Source organism: Aquarana catesbeiana, linkage group LG10, assembly GCF_042186555.1.
Source record: "Aquarana catesbeiana isolate 2022-GZ linkage group LG10, ASM4218655v1, whole genome shotgun sequence".
Lineage (NCBI taxonomy): Eukaryota > Metazoa > Chordata > Amphibia > Anura > Ranidae > Aquarana > Aquarana catesbeiana.
In genome coordinates, this window is record NC_133333.1 from 254,277,272 (window position 1) to 254,298,639 (window position 21,368).

The following is a 21,368-nucleotide window of genomic DNA, read 5'->3' on the forward strand; positions in this document are numbered from 1 at the left end:
TGGTGCAGGTGCTGTGATGTGGGTGGTGCTGCACTGTTTCTGGGTGTCCTCACTACCAGGCTCAGATCTCCACTGGTATGGTCTCCAGCTGGCAGGCAAATTTTCAGACCGAGCTGTTCTCTCTGTGTGCGATGCTGACTCCCGCTACCGCCTGGGCTTCTCCCGTGTTGCTCCCACCACCCACAGTGCTGCCGGCTTCCCTCCTCTCCTCTCCTCTGGCCCCAGCTGCTGGATGTTCCAGAATAAAGCGTGGGTGAACGGGCTAATCAATATGTTATTTACCGACCCCTTCCTTTTCAAAATGAACACAGTAAACACACTCACTCACTGTGTTCAATCATAACTGAAGCATAGTAAACTGTTTACTATGCTTTAGTTTGTGAATGAGCAGGAAGCCACTCAGTACAGAGCACTTCTTATTCTTTCACTGTCCAGTGCAGCTGAGGCTGCAGAGAAAAGAATGTGTGTTTGGGCTTGAGGTGCACACCCTAATGTAATAGGCTACGCAAACCTATGGACCTGATTGATAGAAATCTGCTGATCGCTAAGTCATTGGGACCAGATTAGCCACTTGCCAGGAAGTGGTGAGCTGGACTGCACATCCTGAATGCCAACCACACACCTAGTCCAGACAGAGACTCCCTTACTTAGCAACCTTCCCTTACTGACTAACAGTTATAATAAGTTACAATAGTGGGTGCTGTTCAGCCTGATATAAGACGTATTATAACCATGTGCTTCCAACCAACATTTTGACATTTGTATATTGCATTTTATTCCAGTACAAGAAAAATATGGAGATGGAAGGCTTCCTGAAAAACTATTAAATCCATTCAGTGTGTCTGAGATGAGAAGGTGACGGTGATGTAATTAATGTACATTATACTCTATAGGGGTTTTCTATATATACCAACTTTAGGGTGCCAAGAGTGACCAGGGACTGGGGAGAAAGCTGCCATAGAGTGAAAGATTTAAACCCCAATTAAACTTTAACTTTACAGACAGAACATTGACTGTTGGTAGTCAATGCAGTCCTCCTTACATTGATGATCAGTGTAGTCCCCCTTTTATTGGTGGTCAGTGTAGTGCCCCTTACATTGGTTTCCTGTGTAGTGCCCCTACATTGATGGTCAATGCAGTGACTCATTGGTGGTCATTGTAGTGCCCCCTTACATTGATGATCAGTGTAGTGCCCCCTTACATTGGTGATCAGTGTAGTGCCCCCTTACATTGATGATCAGTGTAGTGCCCCCTTACATTGATGATCAGTGTAGTGCCCTCTTACATTGATGATCAGTGTAGTGCCCCCTTACATTGATGATCAGTGTAGTGCCCCCTTACATTGATGATCAGTGTAGTGCCCCCTTACATTGATGATCAGTGTAGTGCCCCCTTACATTGATGATCAGTGTAGTGCCCCTTACATTGATGATCAGTGTAGTGCCCCCTTACATTGATGATCAGTGTAGTGCCCCCTTACATTGATGATCTGTGTAGTGCCCCCTTACATTGATGATCAGTGTAGTGCCCCCTTACATTGATGATCAGCACAGTGACTCCTTACATTGATGGTCAGTGTAGTACCCCTTTACATTGGTGATCAGTGTAGTACCCCCTTACATTGATGTGTGTTACATGCACTTAATATGGTTTATGGGAAAATTCAATATTTAGTTTTAAGTCACATGAGACCCATGATACCATACCTCGTATGAATGTATAGAAAGTTGTATTGCACTGGCAGGTATTAGTAGCACTGTCACAATACTCATCCTCAGCACAGGATTCACTTCCACAAAATGCAGGTGCAGACACTGGAGAGACAGAAAAACATTAAAGTCCATTCTTTTGGATTTCTCATACAATATTCACATTCTCTGTAGGGTGAAATAATTGTGTAGTGATCACCGTAGAAGTTAAAGTGTTTGTAATCCCTGACAATAATCCCTAACAATGGGCAACTTGCTGCCTTATTGGTCTGTTAAATATATACGGGACACACAAAGGCAATTTTTAGTAGAACGGTGAAGGGTTAGAACCTGTGCAGGTTTGTTATTGGGATATTTCTCCTTACTTCCTGGTCAGGTGTCAGACAGAACAGGAAGTGAGGGAAAATCCTCCCAAAGGGAACAAAGACAGCATTTAAATCTTGACAGAAGCACTTTCTTACATTATCTAAAACAATAAAGAAAAAAAAATATTTTGTCTGGAGTTGGGGTGTTAATATCTGTGACTGAAGGAAAACGGAAAATTACTGTAACAAAGCGTGACCATGAGATGATTTACCTGCATCCAAAAAGGTTCCAGAGTTTCCTGCAGTTGGCTGGATGATCAATGATCTGGATTGAGGGCTGCAGGTCTGTAAGGAAATAACAGTCATTCAACAGAAATTCCAGACAAGTGAAATTGTTGAACGAACTTCAAATTGTATCCAAGAAACACCCCGGCTATGCTAAAGTCCCAATGTCCCCTTCGTGTCCCTCTATCTGTGTTATCCCTACAATGGAAACAGTGGAGAATGCGGGCACACCAGGTTCTTCCATCACTCCAATGGTGAGACTTCCCTGGAATAGTTTACATTTCTCCCTCCACATTGGTTTCAGTCTCTCTAAGTCATATTCCCCAATCACCTATTTATTCTACATTGTATCGGGTCAGCATGACACCAACAATTGTCTTTGTTAGGGAAGAGATTGGGTTTGAGCCAAACCCAAGCTCATCCCAAGTCCATGTTATGGCTACAGAAGATGGGCAGAACTGTAAATTCTGATGGTGGAATTTCAGTATCAGAAGCCAGCATATGATTTTAATTCGCCAATTTTGTGTGGAGTCGGCCATTAGTTCAGCTTTCACGCTCATCACACACAGCAATGTTCTATCTGCTTGGTTTGTAAAAACAGCAGAAAATCGGGAGGGAATCTGGCATCTTTAAAGCAAAACTTCACCTAAAAGAAGTTCCACTCATCTTCCTCTCATCTTCCACCCCCCCTTCCATATTTGGAACTTTGTTTTGGGGGGAGCAGATACCTAGTTTTGATAGGTACCCTCTCCCACTTCCTAGGCAACCCCAGTAGAAGTTCTCTCCCCCTCCCTCCTGCCAACCTCCTGGGACACGTCATGGGTCCCAGAAGGCTGTGGGACCATTTACAAAGTGCAGCTTGGCTTGCGCATGCACAGTGGGCAGCCTGCTGTGAAGCCACATGGAGTCACAACCAGCTGCCCACAGTTGATCACATGCTGGTGCCAAGGACTGAAAACCGGCAAAGAAACTGGCCCTTAGACATCAAAGAAATTATGGACAGCTGCACTCCAAAAATATTTGTCTTTATTCAATAAGGTGTCATCCAAAATACAGGTCACAGCAAAATGGAACAAAGCTTACGCGTTTCGCACTACAAGGAGTGCTTAGTCATAGCTCTCCAAGGAAACTGGCCCTGGTGAGGAAAGTGCTGGATCCCTGAACAGGTCAGTGTCTGTTTATTAAGATTAAAAAAGATGGTTGGAGGTGTTAATGGGCTGGAAAAAAAATGCACACCACCAAGCTTAAAGTGGCTCTTCCATAATTTCTTTAAGAATTAAAGTGGTAGTAACCTCTTTTGTGCAATTTTTACCTGCAGGTAAGCTTATGATAAGGGTTACCTGTAGGTAAAATGGATATCTCCTAAACATGCACCATTTAGGAGATATTTCAACAAGTAACAGATGGTGATTTCACCGGCACATGCGCTCTGAAGGAACGGCATAGCCGTGCCGTTCCTTCAGAGCTCTCTGCCTTGCCTGGGGTTCTCAAGCACCTGCACAGGAGTGACGTCATCGTGGACTCAACCAGTCAGACAGCTGGAGCCCGAGAACTGAGAAGGAAGATCTGGTGAAGATGGAATCCCTGTCAGCGGTGACAGCATGCCACTAGTAATGAAATGCTTACCTTAAAACAAAGACTTCCTGTGGCATGTATAGTAAGCATTTCATAGTAAAGTTGCCCCCTGCAAAGTAATATCATAATGTGCTAGTATGCAAATTATGATATTACTTCGCAGGGGGCAACTTTACTATGAAATGCTTACTATGCATGCCACTGGAATGCATACTAGCACATTATGATATTACTTTACAGGTGGCAACTTTTTATTTTTCTACAGACGTTACTACCGCATTAAAAGTCAGCAGCTACAAAAACTGTAGCTGGCTTTTAATTTTTAAAGAAATTACTGAAGAACCACTTTAAGTTTGGTGGCGTGCATATTTTAAATTTTTCAGTCAATAAACATTTCCATATAATAAGGCCATTCAATGATTAGAAAGCCAACTGTGGACATTGGGGCAGCACAGCGGCTTAATGGTTAGCATTCTTGCCTTGTAGCACTGGGGACCTCAATTTGAATCCTGGTTAGGACACGATGTGCATGGAGTTTATACCGTATGTTCTGCTTGTGTTTATTTCCTCCCGTGGACATGATGGTAGAAATTAATTGCTTCCTGTCTAAATTGGCCCTAGTATGTGTGCATGCATGTGAGATTGTAAGCTCCTTGGGTATGGGGACTGCTGTAAACGTAAAGTATGGAAAGCACTGCGTAAATTGTTGGCACCAGGACACTGAGATCTGAGTTCTGGTTATCAGGAGGAAGGGAAGGTGGGATTGTTATACACACTTCACTAAAGTTTAAAAAAAATGATTTTCCTCACCACTAAAACTGGCACCCTCAGGCTAGTGGCGGCTCATCCAGGGCAAGAAAATGCCTGCGGCTTTGGGGGCCCCTTGGACCAGTGGCAAAATTGGGCAGTTGACTGTTTGCCAATATGGCTAAAGAATCCCTGACTGCTTCTTCAGGCACAGAAAACGCAGAACACCCTCTATGTGTATAGTGAGTCTTACCGTGGTACAATCAGTAGTGCAGAGTCCAAGTTCCACATAGAGATACATGATGTTAGAATCAGTAATCTGGAAGACTTTCATAGGAAACCGAGATTCAATGCCAACTCCATTTTTGTCCACTGTTAGCTGGTCAGCAGGTACATCACTAGATGGGCACCTGGATACAGAAACCTTTCATTGGTTTTCAGTTACTGTAATCTAAAGATTAGACACAATTCTGGCACATACTATTAGATCTGAACATTACATGGCATACATCCATTATCCTATATAATATATATATATATATATATATATATATATATATATATATATATATATATATATATACACAGTATATACATACACACACACACACACAGTGCTGTGAAAAAGTATTTGCCCCGTCCTGATTTTTATTTTTTTTTTATTTCTCACACTTAAATGATTCAGATCATCAAACAAATTTTACTATTACACAAAGATAACCCGAGTAGTTCCAAGATGCAGTTTTTAAATTATTAATTCATTTATTAAGGGAAAAAAGCTGTTCAAACCTGCCTGGCCCTAGGTGAAAAAGTAATTGCCCCCTCCCATGCTGAATCATGAATGAACTGCGAATAACCACAATTTTTTGGAAAGCCGAGTTAATTTTCATTTGCCACACCCAGGCCTGCTTACTGCCAGACCTGCTGAATCAAGAAATCACATAAATAGAAGCTGTCTGACAAAGTGAAGCACGCTAACAGATCACAAAAAGCCACACATCATGCCACAATCTAAATAAAAATCCAAGAACACATTAGAAACAAAGTAATGTACATGGATCGGTCTAGGAAGGGGTTCAAAGCCATTTCTAAGGCTTTGGAACTCCGGTGAACCACGGGGAGAGCCATTATCCACAAACAGAGATAACTTGGAACAGTGGTGAACCTTCCCAGGAGTGGCCAGCCTACAAAAATTACTCCAAGAGCATGACGAGGACTCATCCAGGAGGTCATAAAAGAACCCAGAACAACATCTAAAGAACTGCAGGCCTCACTTGCCTCAGGTAAGATCAGTGTTCATGATTCAAGAATAAGAAAGAGACTGGGCAAAAATGGCGTCCATGGGAGAGTTCCAAGGCCAAAGCCACTTCTGACGAAAAAGAACACTTATGCTGTGTACACACGGCCGGAATTTTTGACCAAACTTGTCCGACGGAACGAATCCGTCGGACAATTCGACAGTGTGTGGGCTTCATCGGACCTGCAGCGGACCTTTTCTGTCGAAAATGTGACGTACTTGAGAAATAGAACATGTTTCAAATCTTCCCGATGGACTCGAGTCCAGTCGAAAAATCCGTTCGTCTGTATGCTAGTCCGACGGGCGAAAACCGACGCTAGGGCAGTTATTGGTTACTGGCTATGAACTTCCTTGTTCTAGTCCGGTCGTACGTCATCACAGTCGAATCCATTGGACTTTGGTGTGATTGTGTGTAGGCAAGTCCGATTCGACGGAAGTCCATTTAAAAGTCCGTCGAAAAGTCTGACCTGATTCAGTCCGTTGAAAGTCCGGTCATCTGTATACAGCAAAAGGCTCATCTCACATTTACCAAAAAAATCTTGATCATCCCCAAGACTTTTAGGCAAATATTTTGTGGACTGATGAGACAGAAATGTAAATTTTTGGAAGGTGTGCGTCCCATTACATCCAGCAGTGACGAGGGCGTAGGTCTGATAATCCAAGTCCTGATCTCCTTATGGAAATGTACCGGATCTCCAAACTAGTGCCACGTCTGTAAGTTTTATTCTGCTTTCTTCAATAAAACAAGTTTTATACAGAGAGCACTAGATATCTTCCTTTGTTACATGTGCCATAACCGTTTGGAGATCCGGTACATTGTCATAAGGAGATCAGGGCTTGGATTATCAGACCTACGCCCTTTTCGCTGCTGGTGGTTACCTCATTGGTCGATGCGGAAATATACCCTTTATGGGAAGGCGCAATTGACCCAACTGTTCATTCAGAGGGTCCACGTTTTGAGGTGAGCGGCTAGCGACACCAAAGGTGGACGCTCTGCACGTTGTCACCGTTATGAATATACATCACAAGTGGTCACCACTTTGGGAATCTAATATATGGACCATATTCATTTTCTCTGTTTAGGCATTTATTGCTTAAGCGTTGCGCTATTTCTTTGATATTACTGTGCTGGGATTTGGTTTATTGACCCTGAGTGTTCAGCAGCTTTAATTATGATGGTAGCTCTGATTGATTTTCTATATCGTATTAGGTGTGAAAAAAAGCCCAAACATAAAAAAAAAACAACAAAACAAAAAAAAAAAGTTTCCCTTGCTTTCCGTTAAAATGAAAAAGGCAGAAAATTACCCTTTCTTGGAAAGTGGACACCCAAAGGTGATCTAATTTTTTTAAACTTTTTTTTTTTTTTTTGGAAATGAAGAGACACAAGGGGGGTTAATGGTGCACCAGATACAATAATGTAGAGGTTATACACAGAGGAAGAAGGCAGTGAAGGGGTTAATAATGTACTGGTTGCATACATTGGCACGATGGAGATAAAGGGGTTAATGTTGAGATGTGCAGGATAAGGGAGGTGAGGGGTTAATTCTACAGGTCACATGGATATAGCATTATAGCTAGTATGTATAGGAGAGGGGGGGGGGGGAGGAAAAGGTTGGAAAAAAAAGATCCCTGTCTCACTGCAACAGAAGGAATGGATCAGCAGCTGCAGTCCCTGATCCATTCATTGTGTGCCCATTCATAAGTACTGATCTCTCTCCTTCCCCTGCTGTAAGTGAAAGGGGTGGGATCAGGGCCGGTGCTGGACTATTTCGAGCCTTAGGCAAGATCAGCTAATTGCACCCCCCCCAACAAAAAAAAAACAACATTTGTAAAAACAATAAGAAATATTAAAACTACAAAACTTGAAACTGCTACATTTTTCCAGCTAACGTCACCCAAACCTGCAGCACGCAGTGCTAGGCAGAACGTTGGCGCAGTGTGAGGGGAACATCGGCAACAGTGGGAAGCACGCCTGGACTGGGACAAAAAAAATGGGCCCGGAAATTTTAGACTAAGCAGCAAATTACAAACTACAAAATACTGGTTTCTCAATGTCTTTTAGTTAGATTTAGCCTGCTTCACTCCATTGGTGTATGTACCCCATACTCATTTACATAGTGGGGGGGTGCTGGGATCTGGGGGTCCCCTTCTTAAAGGGGGCATGCAGATTCCAATAAGCCCCCTACCCACAGACCCCCACAACCACCAGCCAGGGTTGTGGTGAAGAGGCCCTTGTCCCTACCACAAGGTGCTTTGGGGGGGTAGAGCCCCCCTGCCCCATAGCATCTTCCCCCATGTTGAGGGCATGTGGCCTGATATAGTTTATGAGGGGGGGACGCTCACTCGTCCCCCGCTTTTCCTGACCTGCCGGACTGCATGCTCAGATAAGGGTCTGGTATGGATTTTGGGGGGACCCCATGCTATTTAAAAAAAAATGGCATGGGGGTTCCCCTTAAGATCTATACCAGACCTAAAGGGTCCAAAGTGGCATTACAAGTCGCACAAGTGTGAATGGAGCCTTAGGGAACTTTTTCTGTAGTCAAAGAGTACAAAAAAACAAACAGAATTACTAACCAGTGTACTGTGTACTTACCCGTTCTGAAGAAGATAGTACTTTTGGTTGCTTGCATTGTCAGGAGAGGCATAAATATTCACCACTTTGAGATGGAAGGTGTTGGCATCCAGATCTGGTACTTGCACTGATATGTAGATATTATCTTCCACATACAGGGTGTCATTCTCTGAGACAGGGGTCGTATATGTGCTATCATTAAAGGCCATCATTTGGGCTGGATAACTTGCATTTACTGTAAAGTCATTTATTACTGTGGTCCTGGAAAATAAACACACGACAAAAGGTCACCTACCTAGAAACCCTTGTAGGTATGTGGCTATGGATCTATGTTATTATACAGAGCTGAAATATTTGCACTGAGGATAAAGAAAGAGCAAACCTATTAGATCTCTTCTTCTGCTCTGTGTATACTGGTGGGGGAGGTGACGCTGATATACAAAATGAGGATGTCAAATGCACCACAAAGGGTTCAAATCAATATGTACAGTATATGAAACAGGCAAAAAAAAAGTAATTTAAGTGAAAAAAATTGAGAAGCAACCTCTCTGCAATGGAAGAGTTTTCATAGTCACCTCTCAGATGGCCCATATCTCCTACCTTTCCTCCGTTCCTGTGCTGCAGCCGCCACCAGACTCTTCAGTATTCTACATTTCCTGGAAATGTAGGATTCCTGTGTCTGCCAGCACAGGCCATGGTTCCTTCCTCTGACCCCGATGTCACTACAGGACTCAGCAGAGACATAGGGGGTGGAAGGAAGGAACCGCACAGCACGGCAGGTGACACTCAGGAGCGAATATCTAAGAGGCTTCTGAAGGCTTCAACACTGAAGCAAAAGGAAGGGAGGAGACACGGGATATAAAAACTCTTCTATTTCAGGGACCTTTCCTCCCGATCTGCCAGGATCACTTGGAAACACTTGGCCCAGATGGCTTATAAAGATGTGCACGATGGAAACTTTTTGTTTCGTTTTGTTTTGGGTTCCTTAAGTTAATACGAAGTTTCTGCACTTTTTTATACTTTAATAAAGTTTAAAAAAAAGTGCGGAAATTTTTTGAAGAGCGCTCGTAATTTTGTTAGAATGATTCATTTTCAGAATTTGTTTCATATTATTATTATTATTGTACAAGATTTATATAGCGCCAACGGTTTGTGCAGCACTTTACAACATGGAGGCAGACAGTACAGATCCAATACAATTCAATACAGTAGGGATCGGAGGGGCCCTGCTCGTTAGAACTTGCAATCTAGAAATATTTGTTACTTCCGAATTGATTTGAATTTTGGAAGACGGCTATATTCATTTTATTCTATTCTTTTATTTCCTATTCTATTCTATTCCTTTATTTTCTACTCTATTCTATTTTTTCTATGTATTCTATTCAATTCTATTCTATTTTATTCTCTTGTGCTTTATTCTATTTGGTTTGATTATATTGTTTTATATTCTATTTTATTCTAGTCTATTCATTTATTTTCTATGCTATTCTGTTTAATTATATTCTATTACTTTATTTTCTGTTCTATTTTATATCTGCCTGGAGTTCAGCTTTAGTATTAAAGCGGAATTCCACTCAAAAATGGAACTTTAAAGGAAGGTGAACTCTTGACATGCCACATTTTTTGGGGGGGGGGGGGGGGAGCGGATACCCTCTTTTTAGAGGGATCCAGCTCCCACTACCTTCCGGCGCACCGCGGCACAGGAAGGGAGATCACCTCTCCCCCCTCCCTCTCGGTAATCACCTGGGACACGTCACAGGTCCCAGATAACTGGATCACGGCACACTGCGCAGCTCGCGCATGTGCAGTGCGTGCCCGGCTGTGCCCACAGTGAAAATGATGGCGCCGCAGAGAGGAGTGGGAGACGAGCGGGGCTTTGTTCCCCCGCATCGCTGGATCGTGGGACAGGTAAGTGTCCGATTATTATTAGTCAGCAGCTGCAGTATTTGTAGCTGATGACTTTACTTTTTTTTTTTTAAGTGGAACTCCGCTTTAACACCTTCTTGCCAAGCCTATAATAAAATGACAGGCAGGCTAGACATTTGCCATTCTGGGTGGACGTCATGTGATTCTAGTCTGTTTTATTCTATTCTTTTCAGCAGCTTAAGTGGGAATCATCATCTTATTTCACTTATATACTTTACTATGTATATTGCAATGTGTTTCCATTTCGAATTTGAATAAATTTTCAAATTTAAAATTAATTTTCAAATTTGAATTCAATTTGGGCTTTGAATTCAAATTCATTTTCGAATTCGGATAATTTGTTTTGTTAGAATTTATTTTGGATTCCTTGAACTTCATTACTATTGTGATTCAGAGATTCAAATACATCCAAATCTCATAACTACTGAAAATTTCATCCGAATTTCAATTTATAATGAAACAAATTTGCACATATCTATGGCTCACACCCATGTGTCCTAGGAGAGCTGAGCTCAGTTATAGCTAAGGTTTTGTTTCCAATTTATTATGACCTGGCACCAGGCCAATGTGGTGTCTATATTTAAGAAGGGTTTAAGGTCTTTAACCAATAAGAACAGACCTTTAAGTATTTATAAATTTAAACTTCTACCATAGGGAAGATACTTGAAGGTTTCCTAAAGGACCTCATACAAGAGTATGTGATGGAATCCAATATCATAAGAGATAGTCAGCACGGATTTCTGAAAAACCGACATTATGTAATAATAATTACCCGAGTATTGTGTGCAGAGTCACATTAAGAGCGACATTTATATTCAGCGGGTAAGCGCAGGAAATATTCATGAAAGCGTCATTTTGTGTTTGGATTGGATCCGTCTTGGCAAAAATATACAGCTGATTTGTGTATATGACGTGGGTTGCATTCATCTGTAGAGAGAAGAAGCACAGAAGCCATTAGACATATTTCTACCACCATGTAAAAGTAGAAAAGTGCAGACTGATTACAAAATGTATTTAGCAGAAACTTAGGCCCCTTTCACACGATCGGACCGTTCAGATCCGCCTGTCAGTTTTGACGGTGGACCTGAACGGGCGATCCATGTTAGCCTATGGACCGTCGGATGTCAGCAGAGACATGTCCGCTGACATCCGACCCCGTCCGATCCGCTAAAAGCAGACGTATGGCTCTACGTCCAGATCCGTCGCTGGCGGATCGGATCGGGTGAGATCTGACGAAAACGGACACGCTGTCCGTTTTCGTCCGATCCCTCCATAGGCGGCAGCGGCGCCTGACAAGCCCTTCCCCGCTCAGTGAGCAGAGAGGGACCTGTCATCCGCCGGCTCAGCGGAGATCAACGGACAGATCTCCCGCTGAGCCGGCGGACCGAGGCGGCTCCGTAGAAATGGAGCCCGACTCGTGTGAAAGGGGCCTAAGAGAGCGACTCACATTTGAGTAGGTAGAAACAGGCATGTTTGAATAGTCCACCGTCCATAGGACAACATTATTTTTACCTACTCAAATGTGAGTTGCTCTCCTAATTTCTGCTGAATAAATTGTATAATCAGTCTGCATTTAGAAGTTCTTCTGCACTTTTCTTCTTTTACATGGTCCTGGAGATTGCTTCTACTCCCCTTCCAGAGGCTTGCCCTAAACTACAGACAGTACTGAGCCCTGAAGACCCCATGTACAGATGGACTAACTGCACGTGACTTTCTTTTCAAGACCTTGCCTCAGATTCCTAGTTATATATAGATGGTCAGAGCAGTGGCAAAACTAGAACCTTCAGGGCCCCGGTGCAAGAAACCATGAAGGGCCCCCCTGACCCCCAGCTGGGGCCCTTCCCTCTGAGCCCGGTGGCTGAAACGCCAAGGCCTGGTCGCAAGTGCGAATCAGTCAATCAGTTTGTGACCCTGGTAGTTCTGCCACTGGCAACTGTTTTATTTTTATTTTAATTTTTTTTTCTACCATTTATTTATTTTTTTACAATATCATTTTATAAAAAAAAGTTTTTACATTTTTTAAGAGTTCCGGGGGGCTTTGGTGAGATATCAGGGGTCTCAGCAGACCTCTGACGTTTCACCTTTGAGACCAGGAAAGGAGATCGAGAACACAGCCTCAGCTGCACAGAATGAATGGGTAGGAATAGTTCTGTATAGAGCTGCCCCTTTATTCGCAAACTGAAGCATAGTAAATACAGTTTACTATGTTTCAGTTGTGAATGGACTGAGTCCGTGATCGGTATGGACAGATACCCTGCAGCCGCTGGCAGGAGAGGGCAGGGGGGAACTCTGCGGAGCTGTGGGGACAAGGGGAGGGGCCAGGAGAGAGCACGGGGGGCAGGAAAAAGTGCAGGGGGGCTGGAGAGCACACAAGGGGGGCAGCAAAAAGAATCTGCATATAGAGGAACTGATCTTTCCATTTCCCCCATCTCTCATCTCCCTCCCGCAGGCTTTCAGCAGCTGCAGGAGGAAAATGGAGAAATCAGTTTTTCTGTATCAGTGTTTCTCAACATTTTACCAATCAAGGCGCAACATATTGCCTCTTCGCTGCCTGTCAAATGCCTCTGAAAAGCGATCTGAGCCTGCATCGATTTTCAGAGGAATGGTATTTTCTTGTTGGTATTATGAACCCGCCCTAAAAAAACAAAAAACAAAAAAAAAAAGCAGTTCTGATCGTAAAGAAAAAGGGGGTCAGGATTAAAAGTAATGTGTATACACACGCATGTAAACACACATGTACGCACATACACCCACATATACATACACATATAAATACACACACACACATAAACATACACACATGCACACACATAAACGCACACACACATATAAAACACACACTAGAGCACACACACAAACATGCACACACACACACATATAAACATACACACAAATAGATGCACACACACATGCAGACACACATATGCACACACCCAAACATGCAGACACACACATATAAACACACACACACATGCATACAAACATATATAGATCGCCTTTTTAAAAATCTGCAGCTGCAGCACTGTACTATCACTCTCCATGCCAGGTGCTGCACTGTAGGGGGAGGCAGAGAGCACAGCACACGCTGTGCTAGACACCTCTCCCTTGCTTTCACTTTCAGAGTAAACACTGCGTGACCGAGCTCCTGCACTGCAGATTTATTCATCGGCTGAGGATCAGAGGGCTCGATCCCATATGCAGCCACCGCTCGGGGAGGGCCCCCTGCAGCATGGGGCCCAGTCGCAATGGCGACTTCTGCGACCCCCTATACTTCCGCCCCTGGGTCAAAGGGACAAGTACTAACAACCATTGCGCCAATTCCCACTGTTTGTTATATTTCTACCACCTACAAGATCCACAGAAATGCTTCCCACCCACCTGGACAGCCAATAGTGTCAGCCTTGTAAAGCGTCGCTAGTGGATTCTCTAAATATATTGACTCATTTTTGCAGCCCCTGGCCCAATCGCTACCATCTTACATCAGAGGTGGCATACACCTCCTTGACATGCTTAGTAAATAGCCCACATACAAATAAGTATCGCCTCTTTCCAACTGTTGAAACCACTAAGCAACTTCTTCACTCCCTTGTTATTTCTCGCCTTGACTATTGTAACTCCCTTCTCATTGGCCTACCTCTCCACAAGCTATCCCCTCTTCAGTCTGTCATGAATGCCGCTGCCAGATTCATTCACCTTACCAACTGTTCAGTGTCCAGGACCCCTCTCTGCCAATCCTTCCACTGGCTTCCCATTGCCCAACGACTACAATTCAAAACACTAACAATAACATACAAAGCCATTTACAACTCTTCCCCATCTTATCTCCAAAAATCACCCAAATCATCCTCTCCGCTCCTCCCAAGACCTCCTGCTCTCTAGTTGGCTTGTCTCCTCCTCCCATGCTTGTCTCCAGGACTTCTCCAGAGCCTCTCCCATCCTCCTGAACTCCCTACCCCAATCTGTCCTGTTATCTCCTACTCTGTCCACTTTTAGGCGATCACCTGAAAACACATCTCTTCAGGGAGGCCTATCCTGCCTTCGGCTAACAACCGAATCTTCTACTCCCCTCATCAGTTCATCCCTTACAGTTTCTACGTTTTGTTTCACCAGCCCCTCCCCATTAGATTGTAAGCTCCCAGGAGCAGAGCCCTCTTGAATTGAGTTGTATTGTTGCTGTATTGTCACCTTTTATATTGTAAAGCACTGCTCAAACAGTTGGCGCTATATAAATCTTGCATAATAATATTAATAAGTATCACTCTATTTATGCTTCTACACCAGCATACCCCTTCAGGTAGGCCTTCAGGTTGTCCAAAACTTTTTAGCTGAGGACCCACTGTTAAACAATAGACAAGCCCAGTTCATATTAAACGCTACCCTTTTTTGTCTACTTCATAATTATATTCTGTTTGTTGGAGGCTTTTATCTTAAAGTTATTGACACAGCTGTGGGGGCAAATGTTGCCCCCACCTATGCCAACCTGACAATGGGCTTTTGGGAGGCCAATTACATCTGGCGTAATAACTCCTTATCTGCCCATATAGACTTTTATGGAAGATACATAGACGATGTGGTCATTATATGGGAAGGCACTGATACTGACATCAGCAATTTTGTTTCATATTGTAAGTCCAATCTGTTTGGTCTTTCATTCACTACAGTGTATGACAACCAATCTCTTGCCTTTCTGGACCTTCCAGAGCCCTGGAAAGCAAAGCACAAACAGACATCCTAACTAGTCTATTCTATCTAGGCATCTGCAATGAACATAACTTGCTATGAAATATTGTTCCCTAGCCAGGGACACTTAGCAACATATACCAACAGTAGAAGAGTCCTTTAGGAATGCTTTGGGTTCTGGCTCTGCTAGCCAAAGTCAATCAACTGAAGTAGAAGATGGGAAGTTCAGCTAAACTGACACTTGCAGTGCTGCCACCTTTGCAGCATCATGAGCAACAACTCCAGTAATCAAATGTAGATCAGTAGTTGAAGCTTGGCAAGGAGTCCTTCCACTGCTGAGCAGAGTTATTTTTTTGCAGTCAAGAGTCTCTTGTAATGATCCATTGCCTGTCACTAACAACGACTCAAAATTATGTCTCCTGATAATTAGCAAGGGTTGCCTCCTCTTGGACAACAGTTCAGTTCCTGATTGTAGAAGAATTAGGAGCTTCTCCTTTGGATAGCAAGTCATCGTCCCCCGCTCAAAGCAACCAATCACCCGAACTCACTTCAGCATCGCATGTCCAAGCATCAGCCAAAGTACCCCTCTTAATAAAAGGAATTTAGAACTAGGGGATTGCCCCTTTAGGTTGGAGTTCAGATAAAAAATTTAACTTGAAAACTGGACTGGGGAAGCTTTTGCAGAAAGTCTTTCCTCCTCTGCACTTGTGTAGAACTTTAGTGAGCAACCGCCCTTTGCCATGACAGCAACTCACTTGGACTTAACTTCAGCTGCGCATCCACACAGGACCTGAAGCACCCTTCTCCTTAAGTTGCAAAGATAGTAGGGAATGTTTTAAAAGTTATGGGGATTGCCCCCTTTATGTGTAATTGTTGACACACAGAGAACCATTCAGCATCAACTGCAATACCTGGTAGAAAACAAAGGTAGTTGCAAAGTTCAACTTACTGAACGAAAGCCATCCCATTCTTCTGTCAGGTACCCAGATGTTGATGGACCACTTGTCCCTGCAACCTACTTTCTTTACAACAACCTTAGCTTTGTGGATGGACCTCCCCAGGCTTCAAATCATCTTTATGGCCTGGAATTGCTACCACAAATAGGGATAGGTCTGGTTCCTGTATGGTCTTGGCATGTACATAAAGTCCCGTACTTCTTCACACCAGGTGACCCACTTGGTTTCTATTGCCTCCATGATCTCATAAGGGAAATTGTAGCTGTATTTCGAAGCCACCCACGTTGTACGATTCGCTGAAAGCAGAAAAAACTTGGCAGCTCATCTCAGTCTCCCTGCCCTGGTAGGATGAATGGACTTTTTACTCTATTAATGAGGTGGCTGTTGGCCTCATCTTGTGTGCAGACACGGGCCATAGTGCGTGGTGAGAATAGATCAGGCTTCCTTTCCTATTTCTCTATACTGAGGCCGATTCCTTCAGCACATTGCCTTATGCTCCTTGTCTGCACTGTCAGGATTAGAGGCTTGTGAGCCCTCTCCTAGCTCAGCTCCACAATCTCACTCAGTCTCTGCCACTGACTCCCAGACCTCCATCCCCTCCTTCATTGACCTATACATGTTTTTAAACTTGGTGACGCTGGATCGAAAGCCCCTGGACACTCCTTACTTGAGGAACTTGTGGACTCCCACCTCTGGATTCTATAGCTCTCGGAGATCCTTATCACAGTCATCTGGTCATTCACCTTGGCAGCTGAACTGGGGTTGGGGTGCTTGCTGTCCCCTGCTCCCTCGAATGGTGGAAATGCGAGTTTCCCTGGATTGAGAGACTGTAGTCTGGGTGAACATCACTGGTCCCAGGCCCCAGTGGTAACTCCATCACAACCCTGTCACTCCTGATGGCTTAAAAGTGGGATTCCACATCTTTGTGATGTAGCCCATCTTACAGTTGACAAGAAGGATATTGGGTTGAAGATCGCTGTGCAGCAACCTCAGTAACATCTCCCAGCAATGCCTACACATACTCCAGGCATGCAGCTTGACTGTGACCCGCTGGCATCTGCCACATACCAGCGCAATGTACTCCTTGTCCTCTATGCTGCATAACACCAGACACCCCTGAGGCGCTAACTGTACTGGTGTATCCATTAGCATGCTGATCTGCAGCAACTCCGGTGCTCACGCTTGTTTCTCTCTTCCTTACGTACGCCATCTTGGTGCTCTCTCAGCAGGGTTTCCTCTTGGCTACACCCAGAAGGGAATTATTAGCCCCTCCTCACATATGGATTGGCCAAAGCCAGGCAGCAACCCCTCCTACCTCTCTCAATAGGCTGGCACACTGACAATTGCTCCACCTGTTAGGCAGACTCTTCTGACCCTCACCCCCTGGTGCTAACTCCCCACGTTAACTCCTTCACTGTCATTACTCATCTGCATCTGCGGGAACACACACACTGGCAGTAGCTTAACTTGCCCCCCCCATTGCCTGTCTGCAATCCACACAACACCAGCAACAACTCTGACAGTCTCTTCAACTACTGATAGCAACCGCTGCAATATCTGTAGGGAAAATCCAGAACCGAGCCCCCGCATGTAACGCTTACTCCTGAAGGAGCATCTGGAAACTTTCCCAGGTTCTTTCCTAGTGGACTGATCCTCTCCAGGAAAAGACCCAAAGCTCAGTGTGCTCAGAAGTTTTATACAGACTCCCAGCATGCCTTTAGGGCTCTGCTCCCTGGGATTGGTCAGTACTGCATAAATATTCATACTGCCATCTCCCTAGCTCCACACCTATGCTCCAGAGAATTCTACCAGCTCTCTGAAAAGCAGAGAGAATAAACAGACTAGCAGAAGCTGAGAACACTGAACTGACCTAATTATTTAGCTGCACTGGCTACAGTCAGCAGTACTAAATTTACCTGACACAATAATTACAGGCACACTGGATACAGTGAGGCAAGCTAAATTTACCTATCAAAACACCCAGCTCCACTGAACACAGTGAGCCAGCACTAAATCTAACCAATCCTATCACCTATCTAAAAGTGTGCTACATGGGTATACATTGTTCAAAAGAAGAAGAGGATGATTGCGGAGGGGGCAGGGGACCAAGGGGGGGCTTACAGAATAATTTTTCGATGAGGGGCAGTTCTTTGTGATGTTCATCTGCTGGCTATCTTTGGGGTCCTTGAAGAACATTGTACCAACAGATCCAATTATCCTACATGCAGTATAGGTATAGTCTCTGCACAGGTGCAAAGTAGATGTGGTTCAGATGCAGTAAAGTTTCAGTATAATGTGGTACAGGGGTGGTATAGGTGTAGTTAGTCTAGGTTTAGAATAAGGGCGGTATAGGGTGCAGTATGGATGCGGTATGGTCTGGGTACACTTGGTGTCTTGCTCTGAGTGGCTCAGTCCCTGCTAGCAGTATCAGCAATGTGCGAATACACCTTTCACCAGTCTCTGGGATGCTGAAGTAACCTCCCACTGTAGAGGAGGGCCGTTGGTCTCTCCCCAAAAGCCTCTGATGATCAGCAGTTGGAAGCAGAGGGTGAGTGGACTCTCTAGTCTCCCTATGTCCATGGTGCAAGTACTGTGATATGATATGACCAGTAGGGATGAGCCGAACACCCCCCTGTTCGGTTCGCACCAGAACATGCGAACAGGAAAAAAGTTCGCTCGAACACGCGAACACCGTTAAAGTCTATGGGACACGAACATGAATAATCAAAAGTGCTAATTTTAAAGGCTTATATGCAAGTTATTGTCATAAAAAGTGTTTGGGGACCTGGGTCCTGCCCCAGGGGACATGGATCAATGCAAAAAAAAGTTTTAAAAATGGACGTTTTTTCAGGAGCAGTGATTTTAATAATGCTTAAAGTCAAACAATAAAAGTGTAATATCCCTTTAAATTTCGTAGCTGGGGGGTGTCTATAGTATGCCTGTAAAGGGGCGCATGTTTCCCGTGTTTAGAACAGTCTGACAGCAAAATGACATTTCGAAGGAAAAATTCCACTTAAAACTAACCGCGGCTATTGCATTGCCGACAATACACATAGAAGTTCATTGATAAAAACGGCATGGGAATTCAACACAGGGAAACCCCGAACCAAAATTGAAAAAAAAAAATGACGTGGGAGTCCCCCTAAATTCCATACCAGGCCCTTCAGGTCTGGTATGGATATTAAGGGGAACCCCAGCCAAAATTTTTTTTAAAAATGACGTGGGGTTCCCCCTAAATTCCATACCAGACCCTTCAGGTCTGGTATGGATTTTAAGGGGAACCCCGCGCCAAAAAAAAAAAAGGCGTGGGGTCCCCCCAAAAATCCATACCAGACCCTTATCCGAGCACGCAACCTGGCAGACGAGAGTGCGCCCCCCCCCTCCTGAACCGTACCAGGCCACATGCCCTCAACATTGGGAGGGTGCTTTGGGGTAGCCCCCCAAAACACCTTGTCCCCATGTTGATGAGGACAAGGGCCTCATCCCCACAACCCTGGCCGGTGGTTGTGGGGGTCTGCGGGCGGGGGGCTTATCGGAATCTGGAAGCTCCCTTTAACAAGGGGACCCCCAGATCCCGGCCCCCCCCCTGTGTGAAATGGTAAGGGGGTACTTAGCCCTACCATTTCACTAAAAAACTGTCAAAAATGTTAAAAATGACAAGAGACAGTTTTTGACAATTCCTTTATTCAAATGCTTCTTCTTTCTTCTATCTTCCTTCATCTTCTTCTTCTTCTGGTTCTTCTGGCTCTTCTGGTTCTTCCTCCGGCGTTCTCGTCCAGCATCTCCTCCGCGGCGTCTTCTATCTTCTTCTCCTCGGGCCGCTCCGCACCCATGGCATGGGGGGAGGCTCCCGCTCTTCTCTTCATCTTCTTCTTCATCCTCTTCTCTTCTTCCTTCTTCTCTTCTTCATTTTCTTCTCCGGGCCGCTCCGCACCCATGCTCGCATGGAGGGATGCTCCCGCTGTGTGACGGAGTCTCCTCGTCTGACGGTTCTTAAATAACGGGGGGCGGGGCCACCCGGTGACCCCGCCCCCCTCTGACGCACGGTGACTTGACGGGACTTCCCTGTGACGTCACGGGGAATGCCACAGGGAAGTCCCGTCATGTCCCGTGCGCCAGAGGGGGCGGGGTCACCGGGTGGTCCCGCCCCCCATTATTTAAGGACCGTCAGACGAGGAGATGCCGTCACACAGCGGGAGCCTCCCTCCATGCCAGCATGGATGCGGAGCGGCCCGGAGAAGAAAATGAAGAAGAGAAGGAAGAAGAGAAGAGGATGAAGAAGAAGATGAAGAGAAGAGCGGGAGCCTCCCCCCATGCCATGGGTGCGGAGCGGCCCGAAGAGAAGAAGATAGAAGACACCGTGGAGGAGATGCTGGACGAGAACGCCGGAGGAAGAGCCAGAAGAACGAGAAGAAGATGATGGAAGATAGAAGAAAGAAGAAGCATCTGGGGGTTCCCTTGTTAAAGCGGGCTTCCAGATGCCGATAAGCCCCCCGCCTGCAGACCCCCACAACCACCGGCCAGGGTTGTGGGGATGAGGCCCTTGTCCTCATCAATATGGGGACAAGGTGTTTTGGGGGGCTACCCCAAAGCACCCTCCCAATGGGAGGGCATGTGGCCTGGTACGGTTCAGGAGGGGGGGACGCACTCTCGCCCCCGCCTCTTTTCCTGCGGACTGCCAGGTTGCGTGCTCGGATAAGGGTCTGGTATGGATTTTTGGGGGGACCCCACGTCATTTTTTTTTTTAATTTTGGCCGGGGTTCCCCTTAATATCCATACCAGACCTGAAGGGCCTGGTATGGAATTTAAGGGGACTCCCACGTCATTTTTTTTTTTTACTTTTGGTTCGGGGTTTCCCTGTGTTGAATTCCCATGCCGTTTTTATCAATGAACTTCTATGCGTATTGTCGGCAATGCAATAGCCGCGGGTAGTTTTAAATGGAATTTTTCCTTCGAAATGTCATTTTGCTGTCAGACTGTTCTAAACATGGGAAACATGCGCCCCTTTGCAGGCATACTATAGACACCCCCCAGGTACGAAATTTAAAGGGATATTACACTTTTATTGTTTGACTTTAAGCATTATTAAAATCACTGCTCCTGAAAAAACGGCCGTTTTTAAAACTTTTTTTTGCATTGATACATGTCCCCTGGGGCAGGACCCAAGTCCCCAAACACTTTTTATGACAATAGCTTGCATATAAGCCTTTAAAATTAGCACTTTTGATTTCTCCCATAGACTTTTAAAGGGTGTTCTGCGGCATTCGAATTTGCCGCGAACGCCCCAAATTGTTCGCTGTTCGGCGAACTTGGGAA

The 21,368-nt window shown here is 44.8% G+C and overlaps 1 protein-coding gene across 1 annotated transcript in view; it reads right to left on the reverse strand.

Annotated features, from left to right (window-relative positions):
- The window catches only part of LOC141109922 (uncharacterized), a 48,182-nt gene that overhangs the window by 19,612 nt on the left and 7,202 nt on the right, over positions 1–21,368 (reverse strand). The window contains exons 5-9 of the mRNA XM_073601175.1: positions 11,189–11,343; positions 8,512–8,751; positions 4,875–5,031; positions 2,287–2,359; positions 1,707–1,814 (exon numbers count right to left, since the gene is read on the reverse strand). Coding sequence (XP_073457276.1) covers positions 1,707–1,814; positions 2,287–2,359; positions 4,875–5,031; positions 8,512–8,751; positions 11,189–11,343 — 733 coding nt within the window. The remainder of the gene's footprint in view (positions 1–1,706; positions 1,815–2,286; positions 2,360–4,874; positions 5,032–8,511; positions 8,752–11,188; positions 11,344–21,368) is intronic.